The 19199-nt window shown below is 36.1% G+C and overlaps 1 protein-coding gene across 4 annotated transcripts in view; it reads left to right on the top strand.

Annotated features, from left to right (window-relative positions):
* The window catches only part of TRHDE (thyrotropin releasing hormone degrading enzyme), a 207080-nt gene that overhangs the window by 166820 nt on the left and 21061 nt on the right, over positions 1-19199 (top strand). For all 4 annotated transcript variants that reach the window (XM_068669186.1, XM_068669185.1, XM_068669184.1 and 1 more), the window contains 3 exons: positions 8064-8211; positions 10210-10307; positions 10818-10925. In XM_068669186.1, the coding sequence (XP_068525287.1) occupies positions 8064-8211; positions 10210-10307; positions 10818-10925 (354 nt within the window). The remainder of the gene's footprint in view (positions 1-8063; positions 8212-10209; positions 10308-10817; positions 10926-19199) is intronic.

Genomic DNA, 19199 nt, shown 5'->3' with positions numbered 1-19199 from the left:
CTTTTGATACATAAATTCAGATTCTTTCCCTGCTCTTAGTAGATTTTTTATGTCCAGAATGTTCTCTCAGCACCAGTGCATCCCTGAAATGTGTTGTACAATTTGCTTCACTGCTCTTAACTACACAACAGAATCAGATACAAATGATACATGACTCCAATAGCAAAATTTTTCGCATGCTTACTGTCAAGAGTCACTTTGATTCTTCTTTTATGAACATATGCAAACATAAGATGAAATGTATATCTCCATGTAAAGCAGATATCAAGGCTGTGATATGTCACAGAACATATGGACTGACATACAGCATATGGAATGAATGATGGCTACCTTAAAATATTTGTGGCTTTCTATTTCCTTTAAAAAAGGCACAGCTGCTATGGCCCATTGAGAGAGTATTTATGTCAAAGAAAATACAACAACTCTTGTAGGAAGCAGTATCTAAATCAATTGCTTGTGCGTTGAACCACCACCACAATTTGTGACAGTGAAAAAGAGTTTCTGTGGCATCTGCTGAAATAATTTTGTTGAGGCCTCATTTATTAAAATAGTAAATCTATACCACTATTAATCAAGCATGATATAAACTATCGATCTAATACTCACTCCATTAACTAGTACTCAGAGGCACTAATTAAGGGAGCTGCTTAACATATCTGTTTTTTGTATATGTTGAATTATCAGCAAATGCTACCAGGAGTAATAATGAGGGTTGGGGTTAAACTGCACAGTTTATTCATTTAAATGGACACTATATGACTGTTGGGTTTATGAATAAGCCAAGTCAAATAAGGTCAACAACCCTGGATATGGCTGCTGAAATTTGGAAACATTTTGAAGTACAGCAATTAGGCCAGATGAGAACTCTCACTGTTGTTGCTACTTATTATCTAGACCCAACATTTTAAATGGGGCCTTGAATACCTTGACTTTTCCTGACATTACAGTGAACAAGACTTCAAGTAACACAATCAATTGTAACATGAAACCAATTATCTTAGATATGTTGGAAGACTTCAAATGCTACAATAAATAAAATCTTAACCTCTGGAGAAGGAAAACTACAATGAACATCACTTCAGCTCCATGGTTTAATTCTGATATGCCCATATTTGCACCAGCAACTTCAAGAAAATAAATCCTCATATTTATCAGTAATAATTTTGGATATTATATGGAAGCATAAAAATTAGAGGTTTAATTACAGGATAACCAGAGTTGTGAGTCCCACTGGCCAGCAATTGCGTCAGTGTAAATGGTGGTAATCCCCCTGCTGTTTTTTGGCACCAGTACTGTCAGTGGTTCAAATAGGGTTATTGATCTTTGCTACCAAAATTTGGCTTTTGATGTCGAGAAATAAGATCAGCTAATAGTTAGAGAAATGATGTTGCCGCAAGTAGCTGAATTGTCAGGTGTTTTTGCCTGAATGTCAATACTCTACACCTGGGGTTTAAAGAATAAGGAGAAAGTTGGTTTGGGTTTGTTGTTGTTTTGGGGGCTTTTTTTGGAAAGGAGAGGAGAGGAGAGGAAAAAGGAAAGGAAATATGAAAAAGTATAGTGCTTAATAATAAGCTCAATTCTGAATTTGCTCAAACTCTTATAGACGTTATTGCTCATTGAAAACTTAAGGAGTAGAAGGGCTGTTTCATTCTGCCCCTCCCAAAAAATCATCACAAAAGAAAATAAATAATACTTTTAATAACTGAATCATGTGAAATTGACCCCTGCTAGCCCCCTGAAATACATTCAGATTTCACCAGTTAATTTAAGTGAGTGACTTCTCCAAAATCTGTTTGGCAATAATGAAAAACATGACATTACCCAACTTCATTACCCAATTTAATCTTAATTTTAAACAGTAATATCATTCCTTTTCATCTTGCACTCTTCGTCTGTTTTAATTCCTTTTTTTTTTTTTTTTTTTTTTCTATGGGAAAGAAGAGGAAAGGAGAGCTACTAAACCCAGTTTAAGGAAAATTTTAAGGAAAATTTTTGTTGTGTTTTTGCAACTGCCAGTTTTTAAAGGTTTGGGTGTTTGTTTTTTTTTTTTTTTTTTTTTTTTTCCCTTTTTTAACAGAGGTGATTAATTAAAATTAACATTAGCCTTTGCTTATTTGGCAAGTCTAAATCTATGTGAGATATTTAAACCATGTGATTACTCTGATAATTGCAATGAATTTGAACTGTTCTATGAAGGATGCTTAAAATGCTCTTGTGTGAAGCTAAATGTCACTTGAAGAGTCCTCAGATATTTTGCATGTAAGAAAACATAATAATAAGCATGCTTCACTTAAAACTGTCATACTCTCTGAATCCTTTGATGTTGGAGAGGTTGAATGCTGATTAAATTTAGCACTTAAAATGGGCTTGGTAGCCAAATGGTCCTGTTATACTTATCAAAATGCAGATGTGCATTCCTGTACTAGTTATGTGGAAGTCTACAGCTGTTACAAATAATAATACGTCCATTAAGTCACTCTGGATGCCTCAGAAAAGCAGAGTCTTTATCTGGACCTAAGTCAGCCCAACTTTGAGAGTGGAAGATGAGGTAGATCAGGCTTTTACACTCAAGTTCCCTCAGACTTTGTTACAGATTTCTCATTATGAGAAAGCATTATTTTTCCGTCTTTCTTTCCTGAACATGAATGGCAAGCATCTTAAGTTTTTAATCTTTGAATTTCCAGACTTGTAGAAGTGAGACGTTTCTTCCCAGGAAGAGCAGTCATGCATTGGAACAGGTTGCCCAGGGAAGTGGTGGAATCACCATCCCTGGGAGTGGTCAAGGAAAGGTTGGACCTGGTGTTTAGGGACGTGGTTTAGTGGGTGACATTTGTAGTAGGGTGATGGTAGGACCAGATGATCTTGAAGGTCTTTTTCAACCCTAATGATTCTATGATTCTAAGTGGAAGGTGACATACATGACTTCAGGAGTTTACTTACCTGTTGCATGAGTTGCCTTTCTGAAAGCTTGTTTTCTATGTCTGGGTTCAACATATCGGTTCTGCCACAGCATTGCTGTTAAAGCAATGTGGGAAAATATATCCTGAATACATTAACAGGGGCCCCAGTCCTCAGTACTTCCAGAAGAAATGAGTAGGGTTAGAAAAAGCCAAATACAGTTAAGTTTCTCTGTGACTTAGTCTAATTTACACACTTAACCATAAAGGTAAAAGAACGAGTCAATGCATAAGAATCCAACTTATTTTAAACTGTGGGATAAGCTCATTAACTTTGTGGGTTAATGAGTATATCTAATTATTCATATATCGTGCATGCACAGAAACAGAACTCATGTTAATCTGAATTGCATATCTATGTTTTGAAGAGCTGCTTTTCCCCCCTTTGAAATTACCCAAACAGAAAGCTAGTCATGCTTTACACATTTCATAGGAAACAGATGATGCAGTGTGAGTTTTAAATCAGTGGCAAGTAAATCACCTCATTTCCATTGTTTCAACAATGTCTATCAGTTTGCTGCCAGTGTGGATTTTCTAATTTTGATTTAAACACATGACTTATAATGACTTTGTTGGGTGGTGGGACTAAGGGATTTATGGTGCACTTGTATATGGGACTCTCATCACTGTATGGCAACCCTGTCGTTTTTGTGACAGAGTCTGTTTGACTTGTGCTGGATTTATGATAGAAATAATTCAGAACAGAGTAATAATTTTCCCTTGGCAATTACACTACCATTTGGTACTTTGTCCCTAAGGGGAAAATGAATGTGCTGGGATCTGTCCATAAGTTCCGTGGCTCAGTGTAAAGAACAAATCAAGGTCAGAATGCAGCTGAATACACACTGATGTTTCATAATATAATCTAGATCTCTAGCTTTTATCTGACTCATTAACAGCTCATGTAATTTAAAGATTATTTTTGATTGGTGTGGGATTTTTAGTGGGAATTCTTTGCGAGGGATATTTCATTGCCACATTCAGTACTTTCTGCTCATTGCCTCTTTTCTTTACAGCAACGGCAACTGTAGCAGTTTCTTTGGTGTAAGCAGAATACTAGCTTGTTAAAGGGTTGGTGCTTATGATATTATATAATGTCCTACTCCACTTTATATATATATATTAGTTTTGAGAGGTCTTTATCTGCCTCTGCCCTTATCATAAAAATGGGGAATAACCTTTTCACCACATTTTGTCAGCAGCCTCTTTAGACATGAAAAACCTGCTGGGCCAGGATGTTTGTCTAGAGATAATTTGTCTAGTAACTAAAACAAATCTCTTTACTTGCCTGTGTTCTTTTTCTCCCATTTAGTTCAGCAGGTGACTGAAATCCAGGAACACAGATGATAAAATGAACCTTACGTTTTGCCATGTTTCTTACTGATGTTAAAGTTCTCATGTGTTAACAGTGGCTACAGAGAGATTGACATGATGGTAAACAGAAGAATAAGAACAATTATATAGAAAGTGATAAAACAGCCATGGTTCTCAAATATAATCATTTTGATTAAATTTTGGTTTTGTAGACATGTTCTTTTAAAAAGCTCAGTATGAAGGAGAGATTGCTTGTAGAGACTCTTTTCTAAGCATGGGCTCATTTCTATGTGACCAGTGATGCCGATAAAAAACCTCTAATCTAAAATAAAGACCCCAGCTTTTTATATTTTATAATGAAGCTGCATAAATATCATTTAATTTTAGGATATGTACATAGATCTGCTAGTACTCTTCCATGAATAAGTACTGGGAGAAGGGTTAGAATTAGAATATTATTACCATGCCTGTGGGAAGAGGAGTACTGAAATTATAATGCTCCTATGATATTCATTCCTAGATGCCTACAAGTCAGACAAATTTCTGTCAGAAATGGCATTGATATGAATCTACATTGGTTAGGGAACGTACTAAGTGAGTTCTTAAGGTTGCTTTCAACCATTTCTTTCTAGGTGCTGTATGTGAAGTTTTGTAAAGTCTTTAACCTGCACTTGAGAAATGCTTAACCTGAACATTGCTTTTCATTCAGCCACTGTTTATAAATCAACAGCGGTTGGATTGCGTATTTTATATGCTGCATACTTTCCATGGCTATCCCAGATTCCTGTGCAGAATTTTGGTTGCAGATATGTTCTTGCTAAGATTCTCAGATGGCTGCTTGATACATACTGGGAGAAACAATATGATTGTCTCAGACCAGTCATAAGATGTGTCATCACAATGTTTTTGTAGTATTTATGTTTGTTACGTGATTTTGGTATAGCTTATAATCAATTATTCCCTGAGTGACAGACAATATTTCAGTTTTCCTCTGAGATGGCTATGCAGGAAGAGAAGCTCATCTCTTAGCCCGAGCTCTGGCACATTTGGACTTTTGCAGACAATATCTGATGGTATTTTTTGCTGAACTTTAAAGATAGCAATATGATTGATAGCCAAAAAGACACAAGGAAAAAAAGGATTTCTGTAACTGACCTTCCAGTGTCATTGTTGGAAAAGACTGATAAATCAAGCTGAATGTGTGGAATATGTACAAAGCTTAACTTAGTTTATTTTCTCCATACCTTTGAGTAAGTAATAGCAGACAATTTTATGACAGTGAAATTATCTTTTTTCCCTTGTTGGGAAAGTTGCTGCTGTTTCTTATAATTGTAATCTACAAGGACCTCCTTTCATCCCTGACCCAGCCCTCAGGATTGATTCTGTTGATCTGAGGAGTGGATTTCAGTGATATTATGCGTAAGTGTTCTTTAGGAGTCAAATGCAGAAAAGAAGGAAGTTCAGGAGGAAACAAGAATAGCTCAGTCTTTGCCATAACTTGATAAATTTGTAAGTTAGAAACAGTGAGGTGATAAGAGCAGCAGTTTCCATTGTGAACAGGATGAGTAGCATCACAAAGAATCACAATTATAAAAGTGATTAGGAAGGCCAAAGCTCATGCATAAGTAAAAGATCTCTTTGAGTTAATTTCTTATGTTTCTTTATGAAGAAGTTAAACTTAAAGCAAAAATAAATCTGGTTGTTTTGCAGTGATGATTCCTCTTATGTGCTTAGTATAGAGAGACTTATTTTAAATATGATACTAAATGTCCATTAGCACAGCCACAATAAACATTCATCTGTTTATTCCTTAAGCAGCATGTTTCCTAGAGCCATTCCTCTTGTTCCTCGCTCCACACTTTCTCAAGGTAATCAAATTATCAGTAGCTATAATAACAAAATGCATAATTACATATATGCAACTTTAACCTAGTTTATCTATTTGTGAACATTTTTCCCAAGGTATTTCAATCTGCAGTCGATCCAGCTTGCTTCTGGCTCCATTTTCTATAGTTATACAAAGTAATAAGACCTAGGATTCACCTTGATGATATTCTGCTGATTCAGAAATAACAAAGGCCTATAAAAACAAAATAATTCCTCTCACTTTCTCTAATTCCTCTCACTTTCTCTAACTTCACACGCATTGAACTCTGTCCACTATCCACTCCGACAGCTCCATTCTTATTTCACATCTGCTCAGTTCCTGAGTGACTCGGTGAACTCCCCAAGTGATCTTGTTTTTCCTGCCTGAGTCTGTGCTGTAACTGGACCTGAGAACAGCCTTGCTGACAAAATGGGGACAAAGATGATATGAAGCATACCCAAGAGTGGGTCATCACGAGGACAGGGGATAGATCATTTTGAAAATTGATACATGAACTCACATCTTTCCCAAGAATTCAAAGGGAAAAGGACATAATCCTTCTGAGAGAGCAAGAATCACAATGACTTGCATGGAAGTGGTGCAGTTTGCAAGGAAACTGTGGATTTGAACCATACCAAAAAGAGCAGTCTATTTCAAAGATTTTAGCTTGGTAGTTCTTTTATGCTGTTACAGCTGAGATCAGGATTTATCTAATCGTAGTTTATTTCTATAATAATCTGTAATTTTCTTTGTTTGCTGTACTAAACATTCGAAGTATGCATCTTTTTCCCTGGGCAGTGATAGAAATTAAGGGGACCAATGGCAACCAACAATGACAACAATAGTTTGTGAAGATGTATTATACTGTAGCCTATGTTAATTTGAAGCTGGTGGAATCCAACTTCCTGATTTTAAGTGTTTAATGAAACAAAATCATTATCTTTTGTATAGGCAGGTAGAAAACTCCTCTGGGATTTAAACACATGTATCAGGAGAAGAATAGATTGGTGTGTTTCTGGCAAGTTCACACCCACAGGGTTACACTTTGTGTCTGCAACCTGTATAGTTAAGAAAAAATGCTGTTTTGAAAAAGAAAATGAGTGCAAATCCTAAAACTTGATGTTTCCAGTACTTAGTTCTAAAAAGCAGCTTCCAAATGCTTGTGTCTGTATTGCACTTTACTTGTAAAGCTATTTGTTTTAAAAACTTTCTTGAAATCCTGCTGAACTCTTCCTTGCAGGGAGAGGTGTTTTCTTCCAGTAAAAGAATAGGACAAAATTCTAGCAGATTGATTTATAAACATTTGGAAAAGCATAGCTTATATGGAAAGTGCTGAAACATTCTTAACAAAAACAATGTCATTGGATACTATTTCAGTTTAATAAAGTAAATTATTCCACAATGGCTAGAAGACAAGGCAGCTATGAAGGAGAAAGGAGAATGAACAGAAGAAAACTATGAAGCTAAAGGATGCTTTTTCAGTATTAGATCTTCCCACTTGCCTCTGGCCAGTTGAAATGTTCTCTGAAACAAAATGCCTCGGGTTGTTGATTATATGCAGATTGCTTTCTTTCTTATATATTAGCAAAACAACACCTTCTTTTTTTTTTTTTTTCAATATAAAGTCAGTTACTTCATCAATCATATATTTTATTGCTACTAGAATCTATATAAATTAGGGATACTTTGTCTAGTTTACTTTCATGTGTGTTCATGCCTTCCTTCATCCAGTTGGTATGCTCGCATGAGAGACTGTGTTGCTGTTTTTTATAAGATTGACTTTTATGTCATTACAGTGTGAAGAGTTTATCATGTTTTTCTGCCTTTTAATTTCATTTGGAAAAAAAAAAAAAAAGGAAGTCATTTTTGCCTTATCATGTATCTCCTGCAAAATCAATTTAATACTAACTTCGTTTATTGTGCAGAGCTGGTTATTTGCCTCAGAATATTCCTTTGGAGATTATCAGATACCTTTCAGAGGAGAAGGATTTTCTGCCTTGGCATGCTGCCAGCCGAGCTCTTTATCCTCTAGATAAATTACTGGACCGCACAGAAAGCTACAACATCTTCAATGTAAGAGATATATAGTCCCTCTATCTCTCCCACTCCCTTTCCCTCTCTCTCTTCATGTCCCCCTCTTTCTCTCTCTCCTTCCCTTTGCCCTTTTATTGCCAACAGTTGAACTATTCCCCAGTTAGATACTGCAAGTGGCCTAGTGTTACTATCTTTCTTCCTAAATGTTCTTTACTTAAACAGCAATTGTCAAGCTTTGGTTCATTTGCATTTGAACAGTGATAACTGTTTTTGAGACCTATGTGAGTACTGGAAGGAAAGGTAATTATTCCTTCTATAAAATATAATAACAAATAAAGTATTTCAACAAAGTATTTCACTTAAAAGAGCCAAAGTAATATATTTGAAGATTATCTCTTTTGAGGAGCCACGCAGCTATACTTAGATTGATGCCCAAGCTTAGCAAGGACACCAAATGCAGGCATAACTTAACAGGATGCACGCAACTGAAGAAAAGATTTGTAGTCATTATTTCATTCAAAGCGCCATGGTGAATTCAATGCAGTCACCTTAATTAACAAGGATTAGATCACCATTGAATCAGAAGCCCATTCATAATTGGGTCCAAAGGGACAGTGGTAGAAACTAGAAGTAGGTAATTAAGATAGACATGACAAACATTTTACCTGGAAAAAATCTAGCTATGCTGAAGCATGCTTAATGAAGTACACAGGATTTGACTGCAGCCAGTGACAAGCTCTTTTTGTTTATTTGTTTGTTTTTTGTTTGTTTTGACTCACAGTGTAGTTTATGTATTCTACATATTTTGAATGGACAGCATACAGTAATTTTGTGTAATTTGGTAGACATTCAAAAGAAGGAACTCTCTAAATCCAGAAATGTTTAGATGTGCTTTATTTTTGTTCTTGAACATGTGTTTGTTTGTGTGTGTGTGTGTGTGTGTGTCCAGACACACACGCTCAGAAAGCAGGAAGCTAGAGATGACTGGGTGTATGTATATATGCATATATGTATAAATGATGTTGAAATAAATTGTGGTTTTAGTCTGTTAACTGCACAGAAAAATTCTTACCAGACTGCCATTGCTATTTCACTTTTAAACATGACTGTGTAAGGAAAAGACAATTTTAATAAATAAAAACAGTAAAATTCACAGCTGGGTTGTGTTTTATCGCTTCTGATGAGAGCTTTGAAAGCAGGGGTGATAGCAGAGGAAATAAAAAGTCTTTTTAGTCACAGAATAACATATCTGCTAGAGAAAGCTGCAGTATGAATCTCCTTTTGTCCTAACATCATATATACATACCCATGCATCCATAATAATAAAATAGATGCTATTCTATGCAGTTCTTTATATTTCAGTTCTCTTTTTCAAATTGGTGAATTCCACTGTCAGAACATTATGCTGAATACAATGACAGTTGTTTTCTTCACAACTGGTCAGGATATGGAAATATGTCACCCGTGTAGAAAGTAAAAGTAAGCTAAAATACATCTTGTGCTGACTTTGTTATTTAAGCACACCAACAACCTGAACTTAAAATATAGTGTTATTAAATGTACAAAGCTCATTTGCAGCCACATTGTTCAGTATTCTGAAGTCAATTGACTGTATCTGTGTAATATTTTTGCCCTGGTTATGGCTATTATAACAATTTTCTTTTAAAAATGAACATGCACGATGTAGTCGAGAATAGCCATTGAGCTGTTGACAGTCTTGCAACTTTCCAACCATGTATTGTAAGTTCAAAATAGCATATTAGAAACTCTTTTTAAATTGCTAGGAATTATAAAAATAAATCAGCTAATATGAGGCATCTGATCAAGTAGCTGTTCTGCAAATTACATCTGAATGTAGCAATGAACAGAGATTATATGTGGACATGTTACTTTGCTAATTGCAAATCAGAATCTTTGTAAGTGGGACATCATTTAGGGATAAAAAGGAGAGGCAAAACCTCAATAGGCAATAGTATTTTAAGTTTGAACCAAAAATCAAACATAAATGTTAACACTGAATATTCTTTTCTCCCTCAGGAGTACATTTTAAGACAAGTTGCTTCAATGTATCTCAAGCTTGGATGGCCAACGAATAATTTAAACAAATCGCTTGTTCAAGCATCCTACCAACATGAGTACTGTTATATTTGTCTTCCCTTCCTCCCTTCCTTCCTATGCAAGATATGGTTGTAATAATGCACTCTCCTAAAATCTGGTGTGATCTTTAGCATGTCATACTTTCCTAGCTCTCTCTTCTGTCTTGTTTTCTTTTTTTGGGTTAGAGGGAGAGCAGCAAGATACTATGAGATTAATTCTGTCTTCCTGAGTTTAAAGTACATGATTTGCTATGCTTTAAATTAATATTAGTCTGCACTAGATATTTAAGAAATTGGACTCTTGACCACAGAGGTCTGGAAGTGTAAATAAAAGCTGGGTTTGGTCCATGGCTTTTCTTTCACTGTTGCAGCAGCTGTAAGCATGTAGTGGACACTGAGATTTGTGTAGTTGGATTATCTTTGATATGTTAACCAAATATCAGCTGCTGCCGTTGTTACAAGAAATGCATTTTTGTAAATATTCTAACATATTTACTAATGGGGTCTTACTTTTTTGTTTTGTTTTGTTTTTTCTTTTAATTCGGGCAGAGAGTTGCGTCGGGAGGTCATCATGTTGGCCTGCAGCTTCGGTAACAAACACTGTCACCAGCAGGCTGCAACGTTAATCTCCGATTGGATTTCTAGCAATAGAAACCGGTAAGTAGAACAGAAATGTGCATTTCCCCTTCTCCTAGTCAGAGACAATATAGCTGGCATCCTCATACTTTTGAGACCCCCCACAGTGCCCAACTCCGCAGCATGGTGTGGGGGGAAGACGTCACCACCCGTTATTTAAAAATGGCTGTGGGGCTTCAGAATAAAGGATTTAACTTTGAATGTATGAATGGGTGGAGGGGACAACAATGTAGCCTCTGCTCACTCCTGATAACTTGCTGTTCAATAATGATATGCTAGAGGGCAAGAAGATTGGTTTTAAGGAGGAGTTTAAAGGAAGAAAGATGAAAGTACACAGCATCAGCAGACAAACACCTAACCTGCATCTGGGCCAGAGAGCAGAAGGTGCTAAGTGATAGAAAAAGTGAGAGAGGTTACAGGAAGAATGACTGAGGAGCAAGAAAGGAGATGGAACAATATATTTTAGGGAAATATTATGTAGGTCTTACAAGTGAAGACTTGGAAGTTAAGCATGGTTCAGGAATACATGGAAATGCTCATGTAAGGTTTCACAGAGGGGGGTGAAAATGCTAATGTGTCAAGCATTACGTTTGACAGCAAATTTTAAAGTTAGGCTGTCCTGATAGAGGGTTACTCAGATGTGGCAAGGGAACACAGGCCATTGACAGTGTATGAAATTTATCTTTTAAATGATTTTATTTAGCTAGGAAATGTAAAATTATTAAAGATAAAAGTATTTGTGTAGTAATCAATAGGCAATGAGATAAGTACAGCCTACAGGTCAAGACCATGACTTCTTGAGAAAGAATGATGTTTTTTTTCATGATGTGGAATGTGAGTGTGGTAGTATTTGTGTATGATATTTTGATTTAAGTAAAATATTTGACTTTCATATAACAGAGGAAAAGAGAAGAGGAAAATTCTGTTCTCTTTCAGTCCCAGTCTCATATTAGCTCTTCAAAAGGATCACATCTCTATAGACAGACATGCAGGATTTATCAAAGACATCTTGGCCAATAAGTTGTTTATTTCCAATTAAAATATATCTGTCTGTCTGTCTTCATAATCTTTGAAAATCCTTTTCATGTATACTCAGTTACATACGTAAGTACCTGAGTATTTTTTTAAAAACCACCCATGAACTGAACGTGGCTGGAAATTACATTTCTATATGACTTTGAAACTTCTGAAAAAATGTTGAAAATATGACTATGTACCTTTAAACAGGGTGTGTGGGGTTTAGGATTTTCCAATGTACGTGTACATGAGTTCTAATAGTCAGCAGCAACAATCAGCATAAAACTATTCAAAGAGGAAATTACAGAGAAAGAATTATTGGGAACAATCTGAAGAAGTAATTTGCTTAGATATTCATTTGCAAAATTAGTTAATCAAGCCTAGCACCATCTATTAGCATGCACAGCAGTAGATTATTCAGTGTTAAAAAGCTGTCACCCTGAAAAGCTTTCTCCTACCCTGTATCTACATCCTTTCCAACAGGATTGAAGAAGGAGGCATAAGGAAAAATAAAAAAAAATAAAAAAAATGCTTATTGCTTTACTAACAATAGCAAGAAAGGAAAGGAATACATTTAAGGAGCCATCTGAAGATTCATCTTAGCTTTTCTATGGGGCCATTCTTGGGAGCACAAGATTGTAGCTGCCAGCATATGACGAGTATTATGATAAAAGCATCACAGCAGGGCAGAGGAAGAGAATAGCTAGTAAGTTAAAGCAGTACATTTCTCCAAAGAAACAGCACAGTTTTGAAAAATAGCTGCAACAAATAATGTAATTACAAAATATGGATTGACAGTCAGCTGATAAATAGAGGTACTACTTGCAAAGAAGACAGAAACATGTTTTTATTTATTTATTTAGATTATAGGATTTGTTCTGTTCCCCACCCAAGAATTTACCAATTGCTATTCTCACAGCAGTTTCACGTACTGAATATAACTAACAAACGAGTAGACTCATTTCATACGTAGTTATATTCAAAAGACATTGCAGAGGCTAGTAGTAGCAGCAGCTTAGCACACATAAAATCAGCCTATATTTTACAGTTAAAATATTTGTAGGGGTCTGTCAGTGCTCTTTCATGAATGTTCAGATTCCTGCAGCAACTGAGGTACCACATATGACCTTTGCTCACTTTAAATTGACCTGAAAATCAGGGTCTGTTATTCCTGCTTCTCCACCAAGCAGATGATGATGATTACACAATAAAGATTGAATTACATGATGTTTGAGTCATGCCTGTTTCTCCTTTAGCACTTCAGAGACAACAGCTAGCTGAAGTACAAAGGGCAAACAGATAACAAGATACATGTAGAGAGCACATCCAAAGGTGCCATTTTGTCTTCTTTTGGATCACTAAAATATTTTACTCAGTTTGATGGCCCTAACAGCTGCTTGGGAATTCACTGAAAACAGCCACCTCAGAATCTGCAGGGATCCCTCAGAGCTTGTTTCCTCACAAGGAAGGGTAAACTTGTTCTGCTTATTTTTCCCCTCTGGCAGTGCCTGGAGAGAAAAACAGACAGGTACAGAAAATACTTGTATCCCTGCCTATCCTATTGATAAGGAGTGGGAACTTTATCAAGTAAAGTTGTATCTGCTGAAAACTACCCTAAAAGTTCTTGTAGAAACAGAAAAAGGATATTGACAGATGAGCTGCCAAGCACAAAGTTAGAGTCCCAGAGAGTGTGGAGATCTTCAAGGAAAGAGTGTCTCTACCTGTGTGGTTCTGTTTCTTCTTGAAATCTGAGATTTGCAGTGTTTGTGAATGGCTGTCCTTCTGGGAATCAAGTAGTACTCTCTCCAGCAAGAAATGTTGGAGAGGTTTTGTGTAAAAGGGAAGCTGGAGGTATTTTTAATGTCATGATACTTTTTTATACAGGCATAACTTGAGTTTGATTATGAAAACAAAAGTAAAGGCTAATTTGCAACCTTCCCACCCATTTCCCCCCCAAAAAAACTTATTCGGTGAAATAAGGTGTTTCATACAATGAGGTAATTCACAACCAGTGCATGTTGGAGGGATCACAAATTTTACAAAGCAGTAGACCCCAACAAATGAGACTAGAGAATTAGGCTTGTGTCCCAAGATCCTAATCAATACAAAATTAGGGTAGTGTTAAATTAATACCACATAAATGCACAGGCTGTAAATCATGTAAAGGTCATTGACTCTCTGGCAGTTACTTCAGTCAAACTTTAAGCATGCCTAGTTAATAATGCTGTAGAAATGCTAAAATCCATACCTTTTTGACATATTTTTGATCTATAGCTTTTTAGAAGTTCTTTTGAAATTGTTCTCTATTTCACTTGCAGCATTTAATTATGGTTAGGTAATAAACAAATAAAGTAATGTCTAACTGTTTTACCAGCATATGTCTACAGTTGCTGTGGTTCCTAGTAATTATATTTAGTCTGGTAGGTCCAGAAATTAATTACCATCTACTCTTCACTGTAGGGTATTGAAATAATCATAATAATCAGTTACGGTTTGTACTTTGTAATTACACCTTCTTTACCGTGCAAATAATTTACCACTGTTCATGCAGTAAAATAGTGGTCATTTATAGCACAAAGCCAGAGGTCCTCTTTGTGTTTCCAGCACTACTTGGAAAAAAGCCATTAGATTTCCAACTGTAGCACTTCAGATTTTTTTAAGAAATTAGTAAGGAAAAAATGATCTGCAGTATTAGCCTCCATGCACTAAAGTGGAAGTTGACTGAGAGACATGAAGGCTTGAATTTCTAGAGAGTTAGGTGTTGCAGTGCCGTGTTTTCAGATACCTGGCTCACTGGGCAGAATCAGATGCTTGGAGTTACACTTCCTACAAGGAGATATGGGAGCTTCTAAATAAGCTTGGTGGCAGCCAGTATGTGGAGTGAAGAGCCTCTTAATGTGGCACTGTGGAGAGGGAGAGAGCCCTGTTAGGGTCCAGCACTAATATGTAAATTGCTATCACAGAGTTAGGGATCCTTACAAAATACACCTTCAAAAGTGTCACTAAAGCAGTAAAAGCTCTGCTCCCTTCGTTTTCAAACAGGAGATGCCCCTTGACCCCTTTTTAAGCAGTTATTCTGTGATTAGGTTGTAACTGAGACTGCTGTAGAGCCTCAGTATAATACTTCAGTCTCATGCGTGCCACATGCAGACCACTCTCATCACCTCTCTCTGAGGCGTCTGGGACTGGCTTAAGACACACTGCCCTCCTCTAGTTCTAGTTCTAGTTCTAGTTCTAGTTCTAGTTCTAGTTCTAGTTCTAGTTCTAGTTCTAGTTCTAGTTCTAGTTCTAGTTCTAGTTCTAGTTCTAGTTCTAGTTCTAGTTCTGCCACTGAGATTTATCTCATTAGCAAGATAAACAATTCTGCTCTTCAGCCTAAAGATGAGAGCATTCATCTGAGAGAGGGAGGCTTGAGCACCTGAAATATCAGGATTACTTATTACATAAAGGGTTTTAGGCTAAATACATGCAGGATAAACATGATGATTGGACAAGGAATGTAACTCTAAAAAAAATTGGCTCTAAAAGGAGCAAACTGAACATATAACATCACCTAAGTAGCTCTAAGAGGACAAGGCATCTTTTTGCATCAGTGTAGGAACTGATACGGTATTTTAATCCTTACAATTGTTAAAAAAGATTTGATTATTTCTTTCAGCTGAAAATCTGAGATCATAATCAAAGTATTGGTTAATTCTTTTTAGTCACTGAATTTAAATCCTTTTGCTCTTTTAAAATGGTTGGTGGCTTTGAAAAAATTTGCTTGAGAGTCTGCATTATCTTTTTTTTTTTTTTTTGCTTGAGAGTCTGCAAAAATTTTTTTTGCTCTGTTAATTTGGGGTATATGCCATTCCTGTACTGAAGCAATGGAAACTCTTGAAGCTTCCATATGCATGTTTAGAAAATACAAGCCTAGCACAAAACATACAAGCACAGTGAAATTTCACTCGTAGTTTGAGAATGTAAAGTGACTGGAATTCAGTCAACAGCAGAATGCTACACAAGAGAAGCTACTGTTGGCTGAAAATTGAGATGTTTGCTTCTACCTTCATTTAACAGGGCTCATCCCTGTGAAGCTCTTTCATGTGTGAAGAAATAAATTATTCACACTCCTTAGGTATAACAGTATTGTGGTTCAGCCTAAAAAATTAACAACATTACCATACAATGCTTGCCTGAGCTTGAGACTCATCCTTGTTAACCCCTTTAACCTTCACTGCATATCTGTTCTGAAAGAAAAACATATTTCTAAGAGGATTAGCATTTTCAGACTTTCTGCCTTGGCTAGACAGAGTAAATGCATATTTCTGAGGTTCAGGAAGGAGAGCTGCAATCTGTAAACTCCTGGCAGGAGGTATCGTAACAATGGTTAACATGCTAATACTCAGCATGATGGCTCAAAGCATAACATATCCACAGACACAAGCATGTTTTTGCAAACCTTTCTGTGGGTCACAGGCATGATTTTCTTCCAGCTGCTGTTACCATCCATCAGCTACAGGTTGCCACAAACACATTTCTGCTGGCAAAACGGACTGTGGATGTATGCTCGCTTGAGGCAACGTTAGACAGGTTAGCGTGAATACATGAACATGTGAGAAAGCTGCTCTGAACTGAGATGGCTGATTTTGCCTTCAGCAGATAAAGGCATCCTTGTATTTTTGTTCTGTTCGTAGTGCTGTGGTGATGCTATTCTTTTGCTAATGGGGAGCAATGAGCAGTGGGAGATGATAGTATTGCTTCAGATTGAATTACATAGTGGTGTTTCTCTAAGACAGTACTGAAGCCATCAGAAGGCCCGTAGCTATTCAGAGCCACTTTGGTTTGCTCATATTTTTTCTTTATAAATATAACCGTTGCTGTTTATTGGTTGCTGTCTTTTAAATAGAAACAAATTATCTTAATTAATTAATTGCATCTCAATCCCTAAATCCCCTTAGAAAACTTCTAGTAAATGCACTTGATTGATATTTAGTAATCTAGTAGGTATTCTAGTAGTAGTAGTAGTAGTAGTAATCTAGTAGTAGTATTTAGTAATCTAGTAGGTATTCTAGTAGTACTGCATCTAGTAAATGCACTTGATTGACTTCATTTCACCTCATGGCAATTTTAGCGTAAATGTTTTTTTTTTTAATTATTATTATTTTTACTATTATTCTTCTGCCACAGATTGATCAGTTATGTTTACTTAGAATACTGCCTTGCAGATATCATCAATGGGAAGATCCAATATTTTATCTCCCCAGCCTTGCATAAATCGAAGGTTGCATTCTGATGTCTCCTATACAGTTGATAACTATCTGCTAATCCTTAACCAAGAGAGTTACGCTTACTGTATTATTTCATAAGCAGAGTTAATGTTCAATACTTAGCTGCTTTCTTAATACTTCTTTTCTTTTCCTTTGCACTTATAAGTGTACTCCCCCCACCCCCTTTTTTTTTTTTCCAATGAAAGCAATACTTAGATGAATAGATGATGTTTGCAGCAGAATGCAAACTGCTGTGCAGGATTAGACTGAAGTCAGCATCTATTTGGTGTTCCATGGGTCAGCTAAAGGTTACATTCTTCTGTCTTCATCAGTGCGGAGAAGGAGAGACAGCCATAAAATCCTGAATGCAAATCCAGATATTTCAAATCTGTTCTGATCTCTAGTCATCTGGTTTGTTCTGAGGACTTTTGAGGTGCTAAGTTGGAGTCAGAGATATGGAAGGAGAATATGCCATGAATTTTCCCATTCTATCTGTGAATTTCAAGTCCAAACACACTTGTGTGTCTTTTTGCACTACAGATAAACCATTTTTATTTACTAAAAAATAAATCACGGTCTTGGATGATTGCATCATAGTAGTCAATTACTTTATTTAATCTTTTTAAATGTAATGATATGAATATGGGCTTTTCCAGTGGTTCCCATCTGCCAGTTCAAAGACTTATGTTAAACACGGCTTTGGCTGTTAGGAAGAGTATTTAATTCTTTACCTGTTTTAAGAAAGGTGCAAATAATGAAGTGAAATGGCTTCCATGAGATAATTTGAACAAAGACAGAAGTAACCAAGAAGCCTAATTTGAGAATGCTAAATCCCCATACTTGCTGTGCAGAATTTCTATTTACTCTGCAAGGGACAATGGATTCACGTTAATCCAGCTGCCTAAATTGGCAGTCTGCTTACTTGGATGGACCTTTAACTACTCAATGGAAATGCCACCAGGAAAAAACAAATTGCACTGCTGGAGCTGCTGTAACATTCCTATAAATGAAACTATCCATAGATCTGAGGGAGTGGTAAATAACACAAATTACGAGTCATTAATTGAGATCAATTTCCCTGAAGTTGGGTTTAAGTGATAGAAAATCAAATGTTTTTCCAAACAAAGCATTTTCTCTTTCCTTTTCCTCCTCTCTTATTTCTCTCTCTAATTATTTGAGATATGTGATTTCATTGCTTTGTTTCGCATGTGTACATTAGTGCTACAGTCATGCAACATCTCGGAAGTATACCTAAGTTTAACTGCTTACATAAAGATTTGTGGGAATGTGGCCAACAAATTAATTATTTTTGTTAGTTGCTTGGAAGAGGGACTAGCTTCTTTTTCACGGGTTTGATGCCCATGAGTTATTTTTGGATATCATTAGCAGAATATATGAAAAAAAAAAATATTTTTTTCCACACATGAATGTCTAATAAACAATAAAACGGATCCCTTTTGCTGTGTTCTCAACCCCTAGAAGTTTTAATTACTGAAAAATTCAGGCATAGCTGTTCATGCATTTTGAAAGGTTTTTGGAGCTTTGCCAGCTAATGTCAGCCAATGTTGCTGAAGTGATTTAACTAATTAATAGGTTGTTACAACATTTGAGTAGAATCTTACACTGCAGTCAATAAAACTGTTTAAGGAGGAAGAAAGTAGTGTTGAATACACAAGTTAATCAAGGAGTTAGTGCTCTGAAAGATCATCTGGGGAGTATGTCTGAAAAGAGGGAGGATTTTGTCTTGTGAAAGACAAAAACAGGCTTTTTAGGGCAGACGGTTCAGGTAGCATTTTTATCTTCTGCCTTCTGTATTCAATCACAGAAAAATTGCTATATATAGCAATTCTGGATTAGCGGTAACTAATTTGCAATCTTTAGAAGTCAGATAGATTCTTTTCCATTTTTTCTCTTCAGGAATGACCTCTCCACACTTTGCAAAACAGTTGAACAGAAAGGACTGTATATTTTTCTTGCAAATAAATGTCCAGAAAAGGAAAAAAAAAAAAAAAAAAAAAAGACCTATCTA

The sequence above is a fragment of the Anas acuta genome, chromosome 1, assembly GCF_963932015.1.
Source record: "Anas acuta chromosome 1, bAnaAcu1.1, whole genome shotgun sequence".
NCBI classification, from domain to species: domain Eukaryota; kingdom Metazoa; phylum Chordata; class Aves; order Anseriformes; family Anatidae; genus Anas; species Anas acuta.
Note: the sequence above shows the minus strand (reverse complement) of the source record. Positions and strands in the feature narration are given on the sequence as shown.